This window comes from Podarcis bocagei, assembly GCF_964188305.1.
Source record: "Podarcis bocagei genome assembly, chromosome: 10".
Lineage (NCBI taxonomy): Eukaryota > Metazoa > Chordata > Lepidosauria > Squamata > Lacertidae > Podarcis > Podarcis bocagei.
This window is the reverse complement of record NC_138135.1, coordinates 70,291,432-70,304,655: the sequence shown is the minus strand read 5'-3', so window position 1 is coordinate 70,304,655 and position 13,224 is coordinate 70,291,432. Positions and strand designations below refer to the sequence as shown.

At 44.4% G+C, this 13,224-nt stretch overlaps 1 protein-coding gene across 1 annotated transcript in view; it reads left to right on the top strand.

Moving 5' to 3' along the window:
- Window positions 1-5,704: 5,704 nt before the first annotated feature.
- ERGIC2 (ERGIC and golgi 2) overlaps window positions 5,705-13,224 on the top strand; it is a 35,439-nt gene continuing 27,919 nt past the window's right edge. The window contains exons 1-3 of the mRNA XM_081211799.1: window positions 5,705-5,718; window positions 10,566-10,638; window positions 12,452-12,597. Coding sequence (XP_081067925.1) covers window positions 12,492-12,597 — 106 coding nt within the window. The 5' untranslated portion in view covers window positions 5,705-5,718; window positions 10,566-10,638; window positions 12,452-12,491. The remainder of the gene's footprint in view (window positions 5,719-10,565; window positions 10,639-12,451; window positions 12,598-13,224) is intronic.

Here is a 13,224-nt window from a genome sequence, read left to right as displayed (position 1 = left end):
AGAATGATGGGGGTGGAGACGCTCCTTCAGGTATACTGGACCGAGGCCGTTTAGGGCTTTAAAGGTCAGCACCAACACTTTGAATTGTGCTCGGAAACGTACTGGGAGCCAGTGTAGGTCTTTCAAGACCGGTGTTATATGGTCTCGGCGGCCGCCCCCAGTCACCAGTCTAGCTGCCGCATTCTGGATTAGTTGTAGTTTCCGAGTCACCTTCAAAGGTAGCCCCACGTAGAGTGCATTGCAGTAATCCAAGCGGGAGATAACCAGAGCATGCACCACTCTGGCAAGACAGTCCGCAGGCAGATAGGGTCTCAGCCTACGTACCAGATGGAGCTGGTAAACAGCTGCCCTGGACACAGATTTGACCTGTGCCTCCATGGACAGCTGTGAGTCCAAAATGACTCCCAGGCTGTGCGCCTGGTCCTTCAGGGGCACAGTTACCCCATTCAGGACCAGGGAATCCTCCACACCCGCCCGCCTCCTGTCCCCCAAAAACAGTACTTCTGTCTTGTCAGGATTCAACCTTTCTCCCTCCTCTATGTGACATCCTTTTATATATTTGAACATGGCTATCATATCACCCCTTAACCTCCTCTTCTCCAGGCTAAACATGCCCAGCTCCCTTAGCCGTTCCTCATAAGGCATCGTTTCCAGGCCTTTGACCATTTTGGTTGCCCTCCTCTGGACACGTTCCAGTTTGTCAGTGTCCTTCTTGAACTGTGGTGCCCAGAACTGGACACAGTACTCCAGGTGAGGTCTGACCAGAGCAGAATACAGTGGCATTACATTTTGCAGGGGTTTCAATAAACAATGCTAAGAAATGGCAATACTTAAAAAAATATGTAGTATTGTGTCAGGTCTCTTGATTATTACACCTCCTAACTGAGCAAATGAAATGTTTCATACTGAGAAAAGGAGCATGAAATCCCCTTTGAAGATTTCCAAAGCGATTTCACACCTGGTATACAGGAGTCAACATGCTTAGAGAACATTTGTACAGGCAAATATACTCCGTATGACCTGCTGGAACAAGCCACACTCAGTCAATTTGCGCAGGTGGAGATATTTAAGGACAAGACCTTTCACATTAGAAAGAAGAGATTTCTGCAGATGATAAATTTATTTGTAAAATTGTCAGGAAACGGAGGTTTACTGTTCCAGGGTCCAGTAGTTTTTTTGGGTTTTTACTATTAAAAAGAATAACATGGAATAGTCTCCATTTCTTGAACTACTGTGCTCCAGCAAAGAGCGTGGGGCTTTGCCAAGTGCCGGCTAACCCTACCAGGAAGAGGCACCTGAAATTAGTAAAAAGTTGAGAGCGGGTGCTTTTGATGAAAATCTCAAAGGTATTTTAAAGGCTACCAAAATAGAGAGACAGGACATAACAGTGAAACCATTGGTTTAAAATTAGTCTACTTAGGCAACCCATAAAGCTTGCCCCACTGGCTATTCCTCACCCCAAATGGTTTGTGAATGACACCTTTTTCTACATTCAGCTACAGTAAAACAGTAAATAACCTTATGTGCACCCTGCTTCTCTGAATGTTGAAAATTTCCAGGGGTGCAGAGCTTGTCCAGGTTTGGTTTCCACTGGAAGAAGGTCAGTGGAGGATTATTGTATTATTTAAGTTCATTTTTGTTGTTATTGTTTAGTCATTTGACGTGTCCGACTCTTCGTGACCCCATGGACCAGAGCACGCCAGGCACTCCTGTCTTCCACTGCCTCCCACAGTTTGGTCAAACTCACATTAGTAGCTTCGAGAACACTGTCCAACCACCTCGTCCTCTGTCGTCCCCTTCTCCTTGTACCCTCCATCATCTTTCCCAACATCAGGGTCTTTTCCAGGGAGTCTTCTCTTCTCATGAGGTGGCCAAAGTATTGGAGCCTCATCTTCACAATCTGTCCTTCCAGTGAGCACTCAGGGCTGATTTCCTTCAGAATGGATAGGTTTGATCTTCTTGCAGTCCATGGGACTCTCAAAAGTCTCCTCCAACACCATAATTCAAAAGTATCAATTCTTCGGCGATCAGCCTTCTCTATGATCCAGCTCTCACTTCATTTACACAAATACAAATTGAGCCTAGGTAGACACTATCAAGCCGAAATCCAATGACACTGCCCCAAATCAGATTTCCAGGGGACACCAAGCACCCTCAAAACATTGTTGGCTTTGGGCAGGCACCCCCAAACTCGGTCCTCCAGGTGTTTTGGGACTACAATTCCCATCATCCCTGTCCACTGGTCCTGTGAGCTAGGGATGATGGGAGTTGTAGTCCCAAAACGTCTGGAGGGTCGAGTTTGGGGATGCCTGGCTTTGGGCATCTTTAGTTGGTATATTCTGCAACATGTAACGGACACAACAGTAGAGCATCGAAGATGGATTTATATGGTCCAGCTACGCATCCTTGCAGTTTCTTAGTTATTCTGTGATGCTTCCTCAGTGTGCAACATTTGAGAGGTGCTCTTGCACCAAAGCACAACAAATGTGAGACAACCCCACCCCCTTCCACCAGAACATTATAGACACTAAGGGATGGCTTGGTCGGTGTAGCATGCGACTCTTAATCTCAAATTTGTGGGTTCAAGCGTTGCAGGGGTTGGACTAGATGACCCTCCTGGCCCTTCCCTATTTATTTATTTATTTATTTGCATTTTCAAAGCAGGAACAGAGAGCATAACCCCCTTACAACCCACTTACAACTTCGTACCAAATACAGCATGTGTACATAGACCATGACTTCCCTTACACCCTTTTCCTGGTTCCTTTGCTTTTCAACCACTCCGAACAATCCACATCTTTTTTTAATCATTAACCAATTTGTTATCTATTTAAAAACTCTATCTATTTCAACTCTGCTGAATTTACTCGAGACCTGTGAAGCTATGTATTTGTTTATACTGGTTCTCAAAATATTCCATAAACATTTTCCATTCCTCCTTTTATTCCTTATCTTTGTTTTCTCTTATCCTGTTCGTCAGACCAGCCAGTTCAACATATTCGAACATTTTACACTGCCATTCTTCCTTAGTGGGTACTATCCTTGTTCACCACCTTTGTGCCAATAAGGTTCTAGCTGCGGCGGTGGCGAAGTGGTCCCTTCCAATTTGATTATTCTAAATGGCTAAGAGTTTGAATTTGGCCTTTCCAGATAATGACCTCATCTTCCATGATTTGTGATATGAAAAGTTACAGGATTTCAGCAGGAAGCCCGACAACTTTGCAAGGACTATTTAAAAACGATGTCATTCTGGCCCCATTAACTCTCCTCAATCCCCTCCTAATCTTACATCAATACGAAGAGTTAAGAGAGTTTGGTGATTAAACTTTTAACTTTAGTCCCACTTAGGTCATGGATATTAAACTGGATTAAATGCCAAATCCTGGGGCTTAACTGATTTGTCAACGAGGCTATTGTTATAAGAATTCTAAGGTCTCCAAAATAGAATAAATGTTCATAAATGTAGAAGGCAAACAAATACATAAGTATATAAAGCACATATCTGAAATACTACAGGGGAACAATCCTGAAGCCATTTTGACTTTCCCAAATTGACCTCAAATTTTTCTCTGCAAGGAGGAAGGAAATGGGAAAAGCTTTCCAGTTGTCTTTGGACTGTAGGGGCTTACACCTCCCTGCAAATACAGCCAGGCAAGTATCTGTTAAGCTGAGCACACTATCGAGGCTGATCTGGTGAGAAGGATTAAAAACATTGTCAAGCTGGAGTTATTACGAGCAAGAGACAAGGGAAAATACAGTTACAAATATGAAGAAGAGCCGCGGAAGGGTCATGGAAGAGACTTGAGGGCCTCGGACATAAGGTTGCCAGGTTAATGGGCTAGACTGATGGGAATAAGGACTGACGAAACCCGGAACCAGGAGGAAGGGACGCTGGATGAAGATGCCTCTTTTTCTTACTATTAGAACTGTTTTATAAAATTGATGAATGATAGGGAAATGTTGGAATGAAAATACTTGGCTTTAGTAAAGATGTTTAAAGAATTATGAAAGAATATTATGACTATGAGAAGTTGGTAAGGATAAGATTTAAGTTTTAAGTGTTAAGGTTTATTTTATTATAGAAAGATAAGGTCAAGGATTTGCTGCGATAATTAATAACTAGGATACAAAGAAAGGGAGGAGTAGGAGGTCTAAGAAAGAAGGTAATGACAGTTAAGGATTTGAAAATAATGAATTTGTTTTTAAATGTTTTTAAAATTTTGTGATTTTTGCATTCTTCTCTTTTTTTTCTTCCCCCCCTCTCATTTGGAACTTTTCTTTTTTTTAAAAAAACAAACTACTTTTATCCTTTGTATTCTCTTCTGCCTCTATTTTATTTTTTTCCTTTTTGTAATATTTTGAAAATCCCAATAAATATCTTTTTTTAAAAAAAAAAGCTGAGCACACTATCAAGATGCGTAAGAGATTCAGGAACTAAAGTATTTGCCATCTCAAAGGAATGGCCAGGCTACCCAGAAAATACAGCCAAGTAAGGCATTGTCAGGTATCCTGGCAGACAGGAGAGAAGCAATACACTCACATTTCTGCTGGAGACCACCTCCTTCTGTGATGTATGTATGATGTTTTGGGGTGTAGTCTTGGGCTACGGGGTGGGCAATTTCAAAAGTCTTTATAGGGGCTTGCGCACCCTTGTTCGGGGTTCTCCTCCCTCCTGCGTGTGGTGAGTGGGAGGTGTCATTACTTTCACTTAGTTATAGAAGTAATTAGGGGGAAACGCCATTGAAGCATGCGAATTTAAGGTTTTCAGAACAGCACTAATAGATTTATTGCATATTATTCACTAACAGCCTCAAACCCGGCATTGCTCATGAATTCTAAGAAATATATAAAAAAAAAAATGTTTTGAAATCAGTGGTTAAAATCAGAGCACTTTGAAAGGTTCAGACCGTCATTGGGACTCAAAACGGCATCTAATTGACCTAGATTAAAATCTGCTCCTTGATCTCAGGAATCATCATGCAAACTTTGGTTATTATTTTTATAAAAATAAAAGATAAAAATAATAACTGCTAAAAGCATAGGGGGAAATCCCTGCCCTGAGGGGAATCATAGAACTGGAAGGATCATCTTCGTCCAACTTTGCCCACACCCATCAAGGGTCGGGCTCGAACCCATAACCTTCTGATGAACTACCGAAACGCGCTGATCTATTGCGCCACAGGGACCATTTCTCTCCCGGCGCGTTGGGCTGCGCACAACAGGCCGCCAGCGACCCCTGCTGGCTCCGGGAGGGAATACTCTTGCGCCGCGGACGGCCGCGCGTTTCGACAAACGAGCCGGACGAGGGCGCGGAACCTTACCATAGAGCCTCGAGTAGAGGCTAGAGAGGCGCCCACTTCCGATCCGGCTTCTTTCCCCCTCCGGGCGCGCCACTTCCTGTGAGCGCGGGCGGGGCGACCGGCGGTGCCCTGAGCCGCTTCTGAATCGGTCCGGCTGGCATCGCCGCCTTCGCCGGAGCTGCCGGGCGCTTCACCTGCTGCCTCCGCCGCCCCGATCGCCGTGGAAGACGGGCAGGAGGTGCCGGTGCCGCCGGGCTCGCTCTGGACCGGGTGGAGATGCTGCGGGGAAGCTGAGCGCGGGAGGCGGAGAGGGAAGGGGCGCCTGACCCGCCGCGATCGCCGAGCTCCCGCTCCGTTTTCGCCCACCTGGATGCCCCTCGCTCCCCCCTCGCTGCCTCCGAGGCGCAGGGGAATCGAGGTACATATATCCCTTCCCCATGTTCGTGGCTTCCCCGACTCTTAAATCTTTTGCCCCGTGACGCTTTCACACGTGACGCCGGTCGCGCCTCTTTCCGCACGTGTGAATGCCGCTCCTGCGGATCAGAACGGAAAGGGCTTTCGGGATCGCGTCGCCGCCGAAGCGGGTTTCGAATCTAGGACGTGGGGACGCTCACGCAAGCAGCTTGTCACAGGGTTTGACATGTTAGAGACCGGGAGCAACTAGAACGTGGGGACGCGCAAGCAAGCAGCGTGTACAGGGTTTGACATGTTAGAGACCGGGAGCAACTCCTTCCTGGCCTGTGCTGTGTGCGAACGGTGTCCTGTGATGGATGGGGTGCGAAAAAGACTCGAGTGCGAAGCGTGTCGCGTATTAACCACGGCTGTTTTCAGTTAGTCAGCGCTGAACTTGTTCCATTACTAGTGGGGCATTTTGAGAAAGTGGATCTCGCGTGTAGAACTTTTCTGGGAAATGCAACATCTCCACTGGCATATGCTCTGGTGCGTGGGCATAGGTGGTGGGGGAGGGGAGGGGAGGCAGCTAAATCAAGACAAATCAAGACAAATCAGAGGTGGTCTCCCTCTATCAAAAATACTGGCTACAGCCATGTTCTTGTGCATAGGCTCCTCCACCAGACCTGTTGAGTTGCATTTCTCTCCGCAACATTGAAAAAGAGACTTGCGCTAACAAAAGGACTCTTGCGCCAGTGGATGCACAGCGTTGCATATGACCCCAGACCTGTTCTAAATCTCAGTCTGTGAAAATACCTTATAAACTGGTTTGTAAGGTCAAACGTAAATCCTAAAATGTAAATGGCTTCTATCTTGCATTAATACTATTCGTGTGTGTGTGTGTGTGTGTGTGTGTAGGGACAGTGTAAGGGAGTCAAAAAGTGCCCTGTGTGAAAATTCCTTTTAATTCTTCTCCCCCATAATAACAACTGATTTAATTCACATTCGCAATTGAAGGTCATCATTTATGAAAATTCCTCGAGGGCACTTGTCCTTTCCCTGTTGCTTTAATAACCGTTAGGATTTCTGAGAGTATATAGATGTGGCCAATAAACTGTTCATATACACTTCAATTTCTCCTGGAATGTTTGCAGTTTTTATGAGTTTGAGAGTTTTTATAAACTTCTCTCGTGTTCCTTGTCTCTCCCTCCTCTTAAAAGTGTTTAGTTTCGTGTTATGCAAATTTGCTATTCCTAGTGGCTTCCCCTTTGATTCATTCTTTCATCATTCCGTTATCTTCTTTGCCCGAATCAGTACCCAATACCGTATAAAAGGATGTCTGCCGGGGGATGTTAATGTCTTTTAAATCACAGTATTCATTTCTGCTATTGAAGCAACGTGCAGGCTATACTTCTTGCAAGAAATGGGTTTGCAGTCTGGTCTTTAGAACAGATATGTAATGTGTGTGTGTGTTTGTGTGTATATATATAATGTAAATATATTTCAGTGTCCATCCACTGGATTTGCAATGTAATCCCATGTACACATTACTTTGGGAGTAACTTGCATTGAGTTCGGGTGCAAATGCTTCGTCAGATTTGACCGATAATGAAACCTGTTGCCTTGGGTACTTGACAGATTGCAATAATACTTTGCTTGCTAAAGGAGTAGCGAGTTGGTCTCTTGTTAAATATTGGAGTCTTAGGTAGAGTGCTGAGAAATAGATGAGAGAGAGAGAGAGAGAGAGAGAGAGAGAGAGAGAGGAATGAAAAAAGAATTCCTGGGTTCCTGTGACAGGCACATTTCCTCCTACCTGGCTTTGTCTGATAGGTGGCTAAAGATAATTTGGCAGCTGCTGATAGGCTGCCGTGGCAGAGGAGTTTTTTTGTGGGGGGAGACAGGTAAGATGGTTGCAGAACAGGATTCCTGTTTGACTTCGAAAAGTTAATGTCCAGAACTGTTTATTTTAACTGACTCACATTGTAATTATGGTTGGGCATGTTAGCACAGTAGTATAGCCTGCCCTCAATCCATTATAACATTGCTTACTGCCTTTTTGAATTCACTGCATGGAAATTGCTTCTTTCACAAATGCTTTCCAGAGGTAGGAAGAGAGTCCCTATGCTTGGTAGGAATTTGCAGCCTCGTTCCACCTTTCTGGGACACAGGTGGCGCTGTGGGTTAAACCACAGAGCCTAGGACTTGCCGATCAGAAGGTTGGCGGTTCGAATCCCCGTGATGGGGTGAGTTCCCGTTGTTCAGTCCCAGCTCCTGCCAACCTAGCAGTTCGAAAGCACGTCAAAGTGCAAGTAGATAAGTAGGTACCGCTCTGGCGGGAAGGTAAACGGTGTTTCCGTGCGCTGCTCTGGTTCGCCAGAAGCGGCTTAGTCATGCTGGCCACATGACCCGGAAGCTGTACGCCGACTCCATTGGCCAGTAAAGCGAGATGAGCGCCACAACCCCAGAGTCGTCCGCGACTGGACCTAATGGCCAGGGGCCCCTTTACCTTTTCCGCCTTCTATAGGGCCAGCGGATGCTTCTGATGCAACAATGGTCGCAAGCGTTGACTCCTGTCCTGAACGTGGCTGCAGGACGCTAGCATCCAAGACTTGCTGTAGCTTCTTGGTGGTGCATGCTTATGCTTGGACAGGGATGGGGAACCTGTGATCTTCCAGATGTTGGAGTTCAGATCCCATCATCCCTGACCGTTGGGCAGGCTGTCCGGGGCTGATGGGAATCGGAGTCCCGCAGTGCTGGTTTCCTGGCCCTGTGTTGGGTGACAGAGCCATTGCCACCACCTATGTCCTTGGCTCAGTCCTCAACTGCATAGATCTGTTCTCCAGCTCTGTGCTACCTGTGGGTGCTGCTGTAGTGGAACTAAGGGTGAGTTATGGAGTCAAGTGTCGCCTTGCAGCGGGGCAGTGGAAACTAGCACGCGATTTAATGCTTTGCAGCAAATGTGCGAGAGGGCATGAATTACACTCCCTTGAGAATTCTCTGATCTGTGATCTGATCTCCGTTTGCTTCGAAAGAACAGGAAGGAGAAAGGCTACGGAATAAACCTCTTTGGCCTGCTAAAGTTAGCCACCATTGTGTCCCAATGGAGCATGTGAGTCACAGCCAATTTAAATCCCATTGCTTTTAATGAAAGCCATGACTAACTTTGAATTGGATCAGAGCCTTTCTCTAATAACAGGTCTACTGGCTTCTTACATTTATGTTTCTGTTAAGCTTGGCAAAGTGGTGTCATGTGGTCAACGAGTCCAGCTAATCAAAACTTACTTAGAAGGATGCTTGATTTCTGCCCCCTTTTAAAGCCACTTAGTCCCTGCAGTATCTAGGATTCAGGTTTAAGAGGGGTAATGCCTCTGGCGGGAGACCCCTCAGCTCTCACCTGTGGCTCCTAGAACCTGTCCGCATGCAACAGCGGTCACACCCCAGGATCGGCTAAACCAGGTGAGGGTACCTGGTGAGTCTCAAACCCTCTGTGAGTTAAGGACTTCCACTTGCATGAGAAGACAGGCTCTGGAGACTTGCACTAATGCCCATTAGATAAATAGCAGGGATTTGGTAACACTGGAGAATTTGTAGTGTATTTGGTGCCAGGATGGATTCTGTTCCATCCTGCACTAAAAATGATGCTTGGGAAGACGAGAACTTTGTAATTCATGATTATAGGTGCACTGTGGATTGATCAGTGATTTTTTCCCCCCTTGCCGCTTGTGCGTTTGCCCTCCTAGGTGTGTGACATCATACTGGGTTCATAAGGAAAGGGTTAACTAATGGTAAAATGACTAACCTATAGGAACCCAAAGGGAGGAGTTAGAGTTAAGAAGTCAGTCTGGAGTTAGAGAAGGGAGAGGGAGGATAAGTCTTTGGGTTGGGCTAGTCTGATGCGAGAGAGTGAGAGAATCTGTTAAGAGGAGTCGGTCAAACAGTTGAGATAATCAGTCAGAAGGTATTAGGAAGGTATAGGCCGGTAAAGAAACTAAGCATAAGAAACTGGCAAGAAAATTAACTGAGAAACCATACTTGTTAATGCTTACAAAATAAACTAGTTTATTTGATTTAATTTTAACAACTGTCTGGACTCCGTGTGTACCCGAGAGTGACGGGTTGGTGGCAGCGGGGAAGCGAGCACAGTGGTGGCATAGGGATCAATAGACCGTCAAATGTCCGGGGTCTCTGTGTGATCACTACAAAACTCCATACCAAACAACCACATGGGTGTCCATTTCATCTATATAAAAGCATTTCATTGCAGATAGTCTTCCAGTGTAATCAGAACCCTGCCAATATAGTGGATTTCAAAATATGAAAGATCTCAGCTATTCTGCATCTTAGTTAGCCTCTTCCCTTTCTCGCACTTGCGTTGTCCATTTATTAAATACTTTAGTGCCCACCTTTGTGCTTTTTCAGCATTTAAGGTCCCCAACTCTAATTTGTGGGTGGCCATCTGATTGGATTTTATTCTGATGCTGATCTGATTTTAGGATATATTTTAACTGATTGCCTGATTTTATGTTATGTGTTATACATTTGATGTTAGCCACTCTGAACCCAGTTTTGGCCGGGGAGGGCGGGGTATAAATAAAAGTTATTTTTTTATTTTTATTTTTATCTTGTCTTATCTTATTTTGACCTGCTTCATTTCCCTCCAAACCTGGTTATGAATTATTTAGCCTTCTCTGACTCCAATCAATTTCAGCATTACCAGGTGCCTAAATAAGTTGCAGCACCTTTCCAGTTCCAGTGGCTATGCTGTCAAAGAGAATTAAGTTTCCAAAATGCAATGGGGCGATGGAAACAGAGCATCTCCCTGAGAGTTTAGGTGCATTTGAAACACCTTTCATGACTGTAGTCTCTTCCTTTCAGCATCTCTGCCCATTGTCCTGTTGCACGACCTCTGCAATACAAATAACGACTGCAAGAGGAACTGAAGGCCAAGGTAAGATCGTTCATTTGCTAGATTCTTTCTTTCTTTCTTTCTTTCTTTCTTTCTTTCTTTCTTTCTTTCTTTCTAAAACTGTGCTTTCACAAATGGAATTGTGTTTGAGTTTTAATGTGTTTGAATTTCCAGGGAAACTTCCAGCAAAATGATTTTAAGCCCAGCTTGGTAACTGCAAAGCAGGAAAGCAAATAGTAGTGGAATTTACATAATTCATGTACGCTTTGTATTTTAAAAGCTTTTTAGGTTGTGAAATCTAAAACAGCATAATGTGGGAGACTTCATAGCTGTTTCATAACTGCCTGAATGCAAGCTATGTTAAAAAAATAAATACCATTTAAATATTGTTGCCAGGATATAATCTTCTGGCCAGAGCCATGTGTTACCTTGGACAGCCACCCCCTACCTGATGTCCTCGGTTGAATTCTGACTCCCACCAGCAATAGCCAGCATGTCCAATGGTCAGAGATGGTGGAGGGGAATTGCCAGAAGCAGTGTTAGAAGCTCAGATATATAAGCTAGGTGCCAAATGGCTCCTTAAACTGGGGTTACAGTTGCCAAAATGTAATGCCTAGTTGTCATTTTGGGGTCAGATGGCTTGAAAGTTGTATTTTTCAGTGCAACTTTTTGGTTCCTGAAAATCGTTCTGTGCAGATAAAATATAACGGATAGAATTCTACAGGAATGGATTATTAGTATGTGAAAACAGTCAAGACTGAAGGAACCCCAGGCATGCACCGCATGGTTGCAAGTGGCCAGTAGCCAGGTGCGAAATGCGCCTGGCGAATTTTTGAATGCAGGCTAAAAGCATCTGAACTTGAGCAAGGCTGATCTTGGTTAGCAAGTGTTCCTAAATCCATCTTTGCTTGGTAACTGCTTGGGGAAAAGCAGTGCTTAACCTTTCTGCTGTGATTGTTGTTCATCCGCAGCCAACCCCCTCGGGGTTGTTTTCCCCCAGACAGACTCCACACTTGGGAAGAAGCCTAGCTGTAGGGACAAATTCATAGTACGTGCACTAGGTTCAATATTATTCTGCCATATGCATTAGATGTCAAGGTTGGCATAACTGAAAAAGGTCAGCATAACTGGCAGGAAAAAAGAAAACTGCGACTTCCATGAATGATTCCACAAAAGTGGCTGTCAGAGCAAAATAGCTCCAGGTATCTGTTTACACTTGAAGAGGAAACTTTTTTTAGTTAACATTGACACACAAATTCAGTTTTTCCTGATTTGCACTCACAGTTATAATTTGTAGTCATGGTGTCACTTATAAGCAGCAAGAAAATGCCAAGAGCTTGTTGAGTATCTCAAGGGCAAGAGAGTTGTGGGAATATTTAAATAACAGCATCTGTTTCCAGGATCTTAAGTTGTGCATTATTGGGCTAGGGCACATGATGCTTTTTTGCTGACCCATAAAATGTTAAGTCTCCATAGCCATTCTTATGACTAAAAGGGCCATGGACTCTCAAGTGAAACAGAGATTAGTGACATTGGCAGGAGATATTAAAAAGCGTGAGGTTGGCGTGTGCCTCAAAAAGAGACTTAATCTTGATTTAATTTCATGCTGCAAATGTTGATAGTTGCTTTAGCCAACCAAGAAAATAACCGTTAATGCTGATGTCTGATATCCTAGGGCAGGATGCCTTTTCACTTCAGTAATTTTATAGAACTGGGGTTATTAAATCCCGGAGAGTTTTGTGCTCATCTTGGCCACCTCATTTCAGTTGCGGTAGGGAATGTTGAGAAGCTCAGAAGGAGCGTTTTTTTTCAATTACAATTTTATTACCATTGGGCTTTCCTCTCTTAAATACAGAGTGAATATATGAAGGAAGGCGTTGAGGAATCAGCTGAAGATGAGGCGACTGAATCGGAAGAAGACTTTGAATTTAATGAAGGAATTGGATGCCTTCCCAAAAGTCCCTGAAAGCTACATAGAGACGACGGCAACTGGAGGAACAGGTAAGCCCCGCTGGCAAATTAATTTCCATTTTTAAGAATTATGTTCAACCAAAGGTGGGCCGCTGTTGAATCATTTGCTCTAGCAAGCTGCATTAGCATAATAAAAAGGATACAAATATTTAGAAGAGCAAGCTGTCGCACAGTGATTTTCAAACTTCACATTAAAGAAACTTGCCAATATAGTTTTAATCTGGTTTGAGAAAGGTAATGGAGGCCTCACAGCCCAAATTGGTCCTATTCGGAACTGCACCCAGTTTTCACCCTCCTCTTCTTTTTTTTAAAAAAATATTTTTTATTGCTCGATTTCCACATAACAAATTATCAAACCATATAATCACCTACATAATTTCCCCCCTTTATTTCCTCCCGTTCCCCCCCCCCCACCAAGGACTTCCCTCAGCTCCTCTCCCTGATTTCACTGCACATATTTTCTCTTCCTATGATAAAACTGTATATATCCTTACATATCTGTCCATCATGTTATCAACAATAAATTTGTGTATGTTTATTCAAAATCTCTTCTTCTACCCCCAGTGGTGGAGGAAGCCTCTGTGGCACCCAGGGAGGGACGCCAAGGGGCAGAGCGACCCACTCGGTGACACACACGCGACGTCCATATGGACTGCT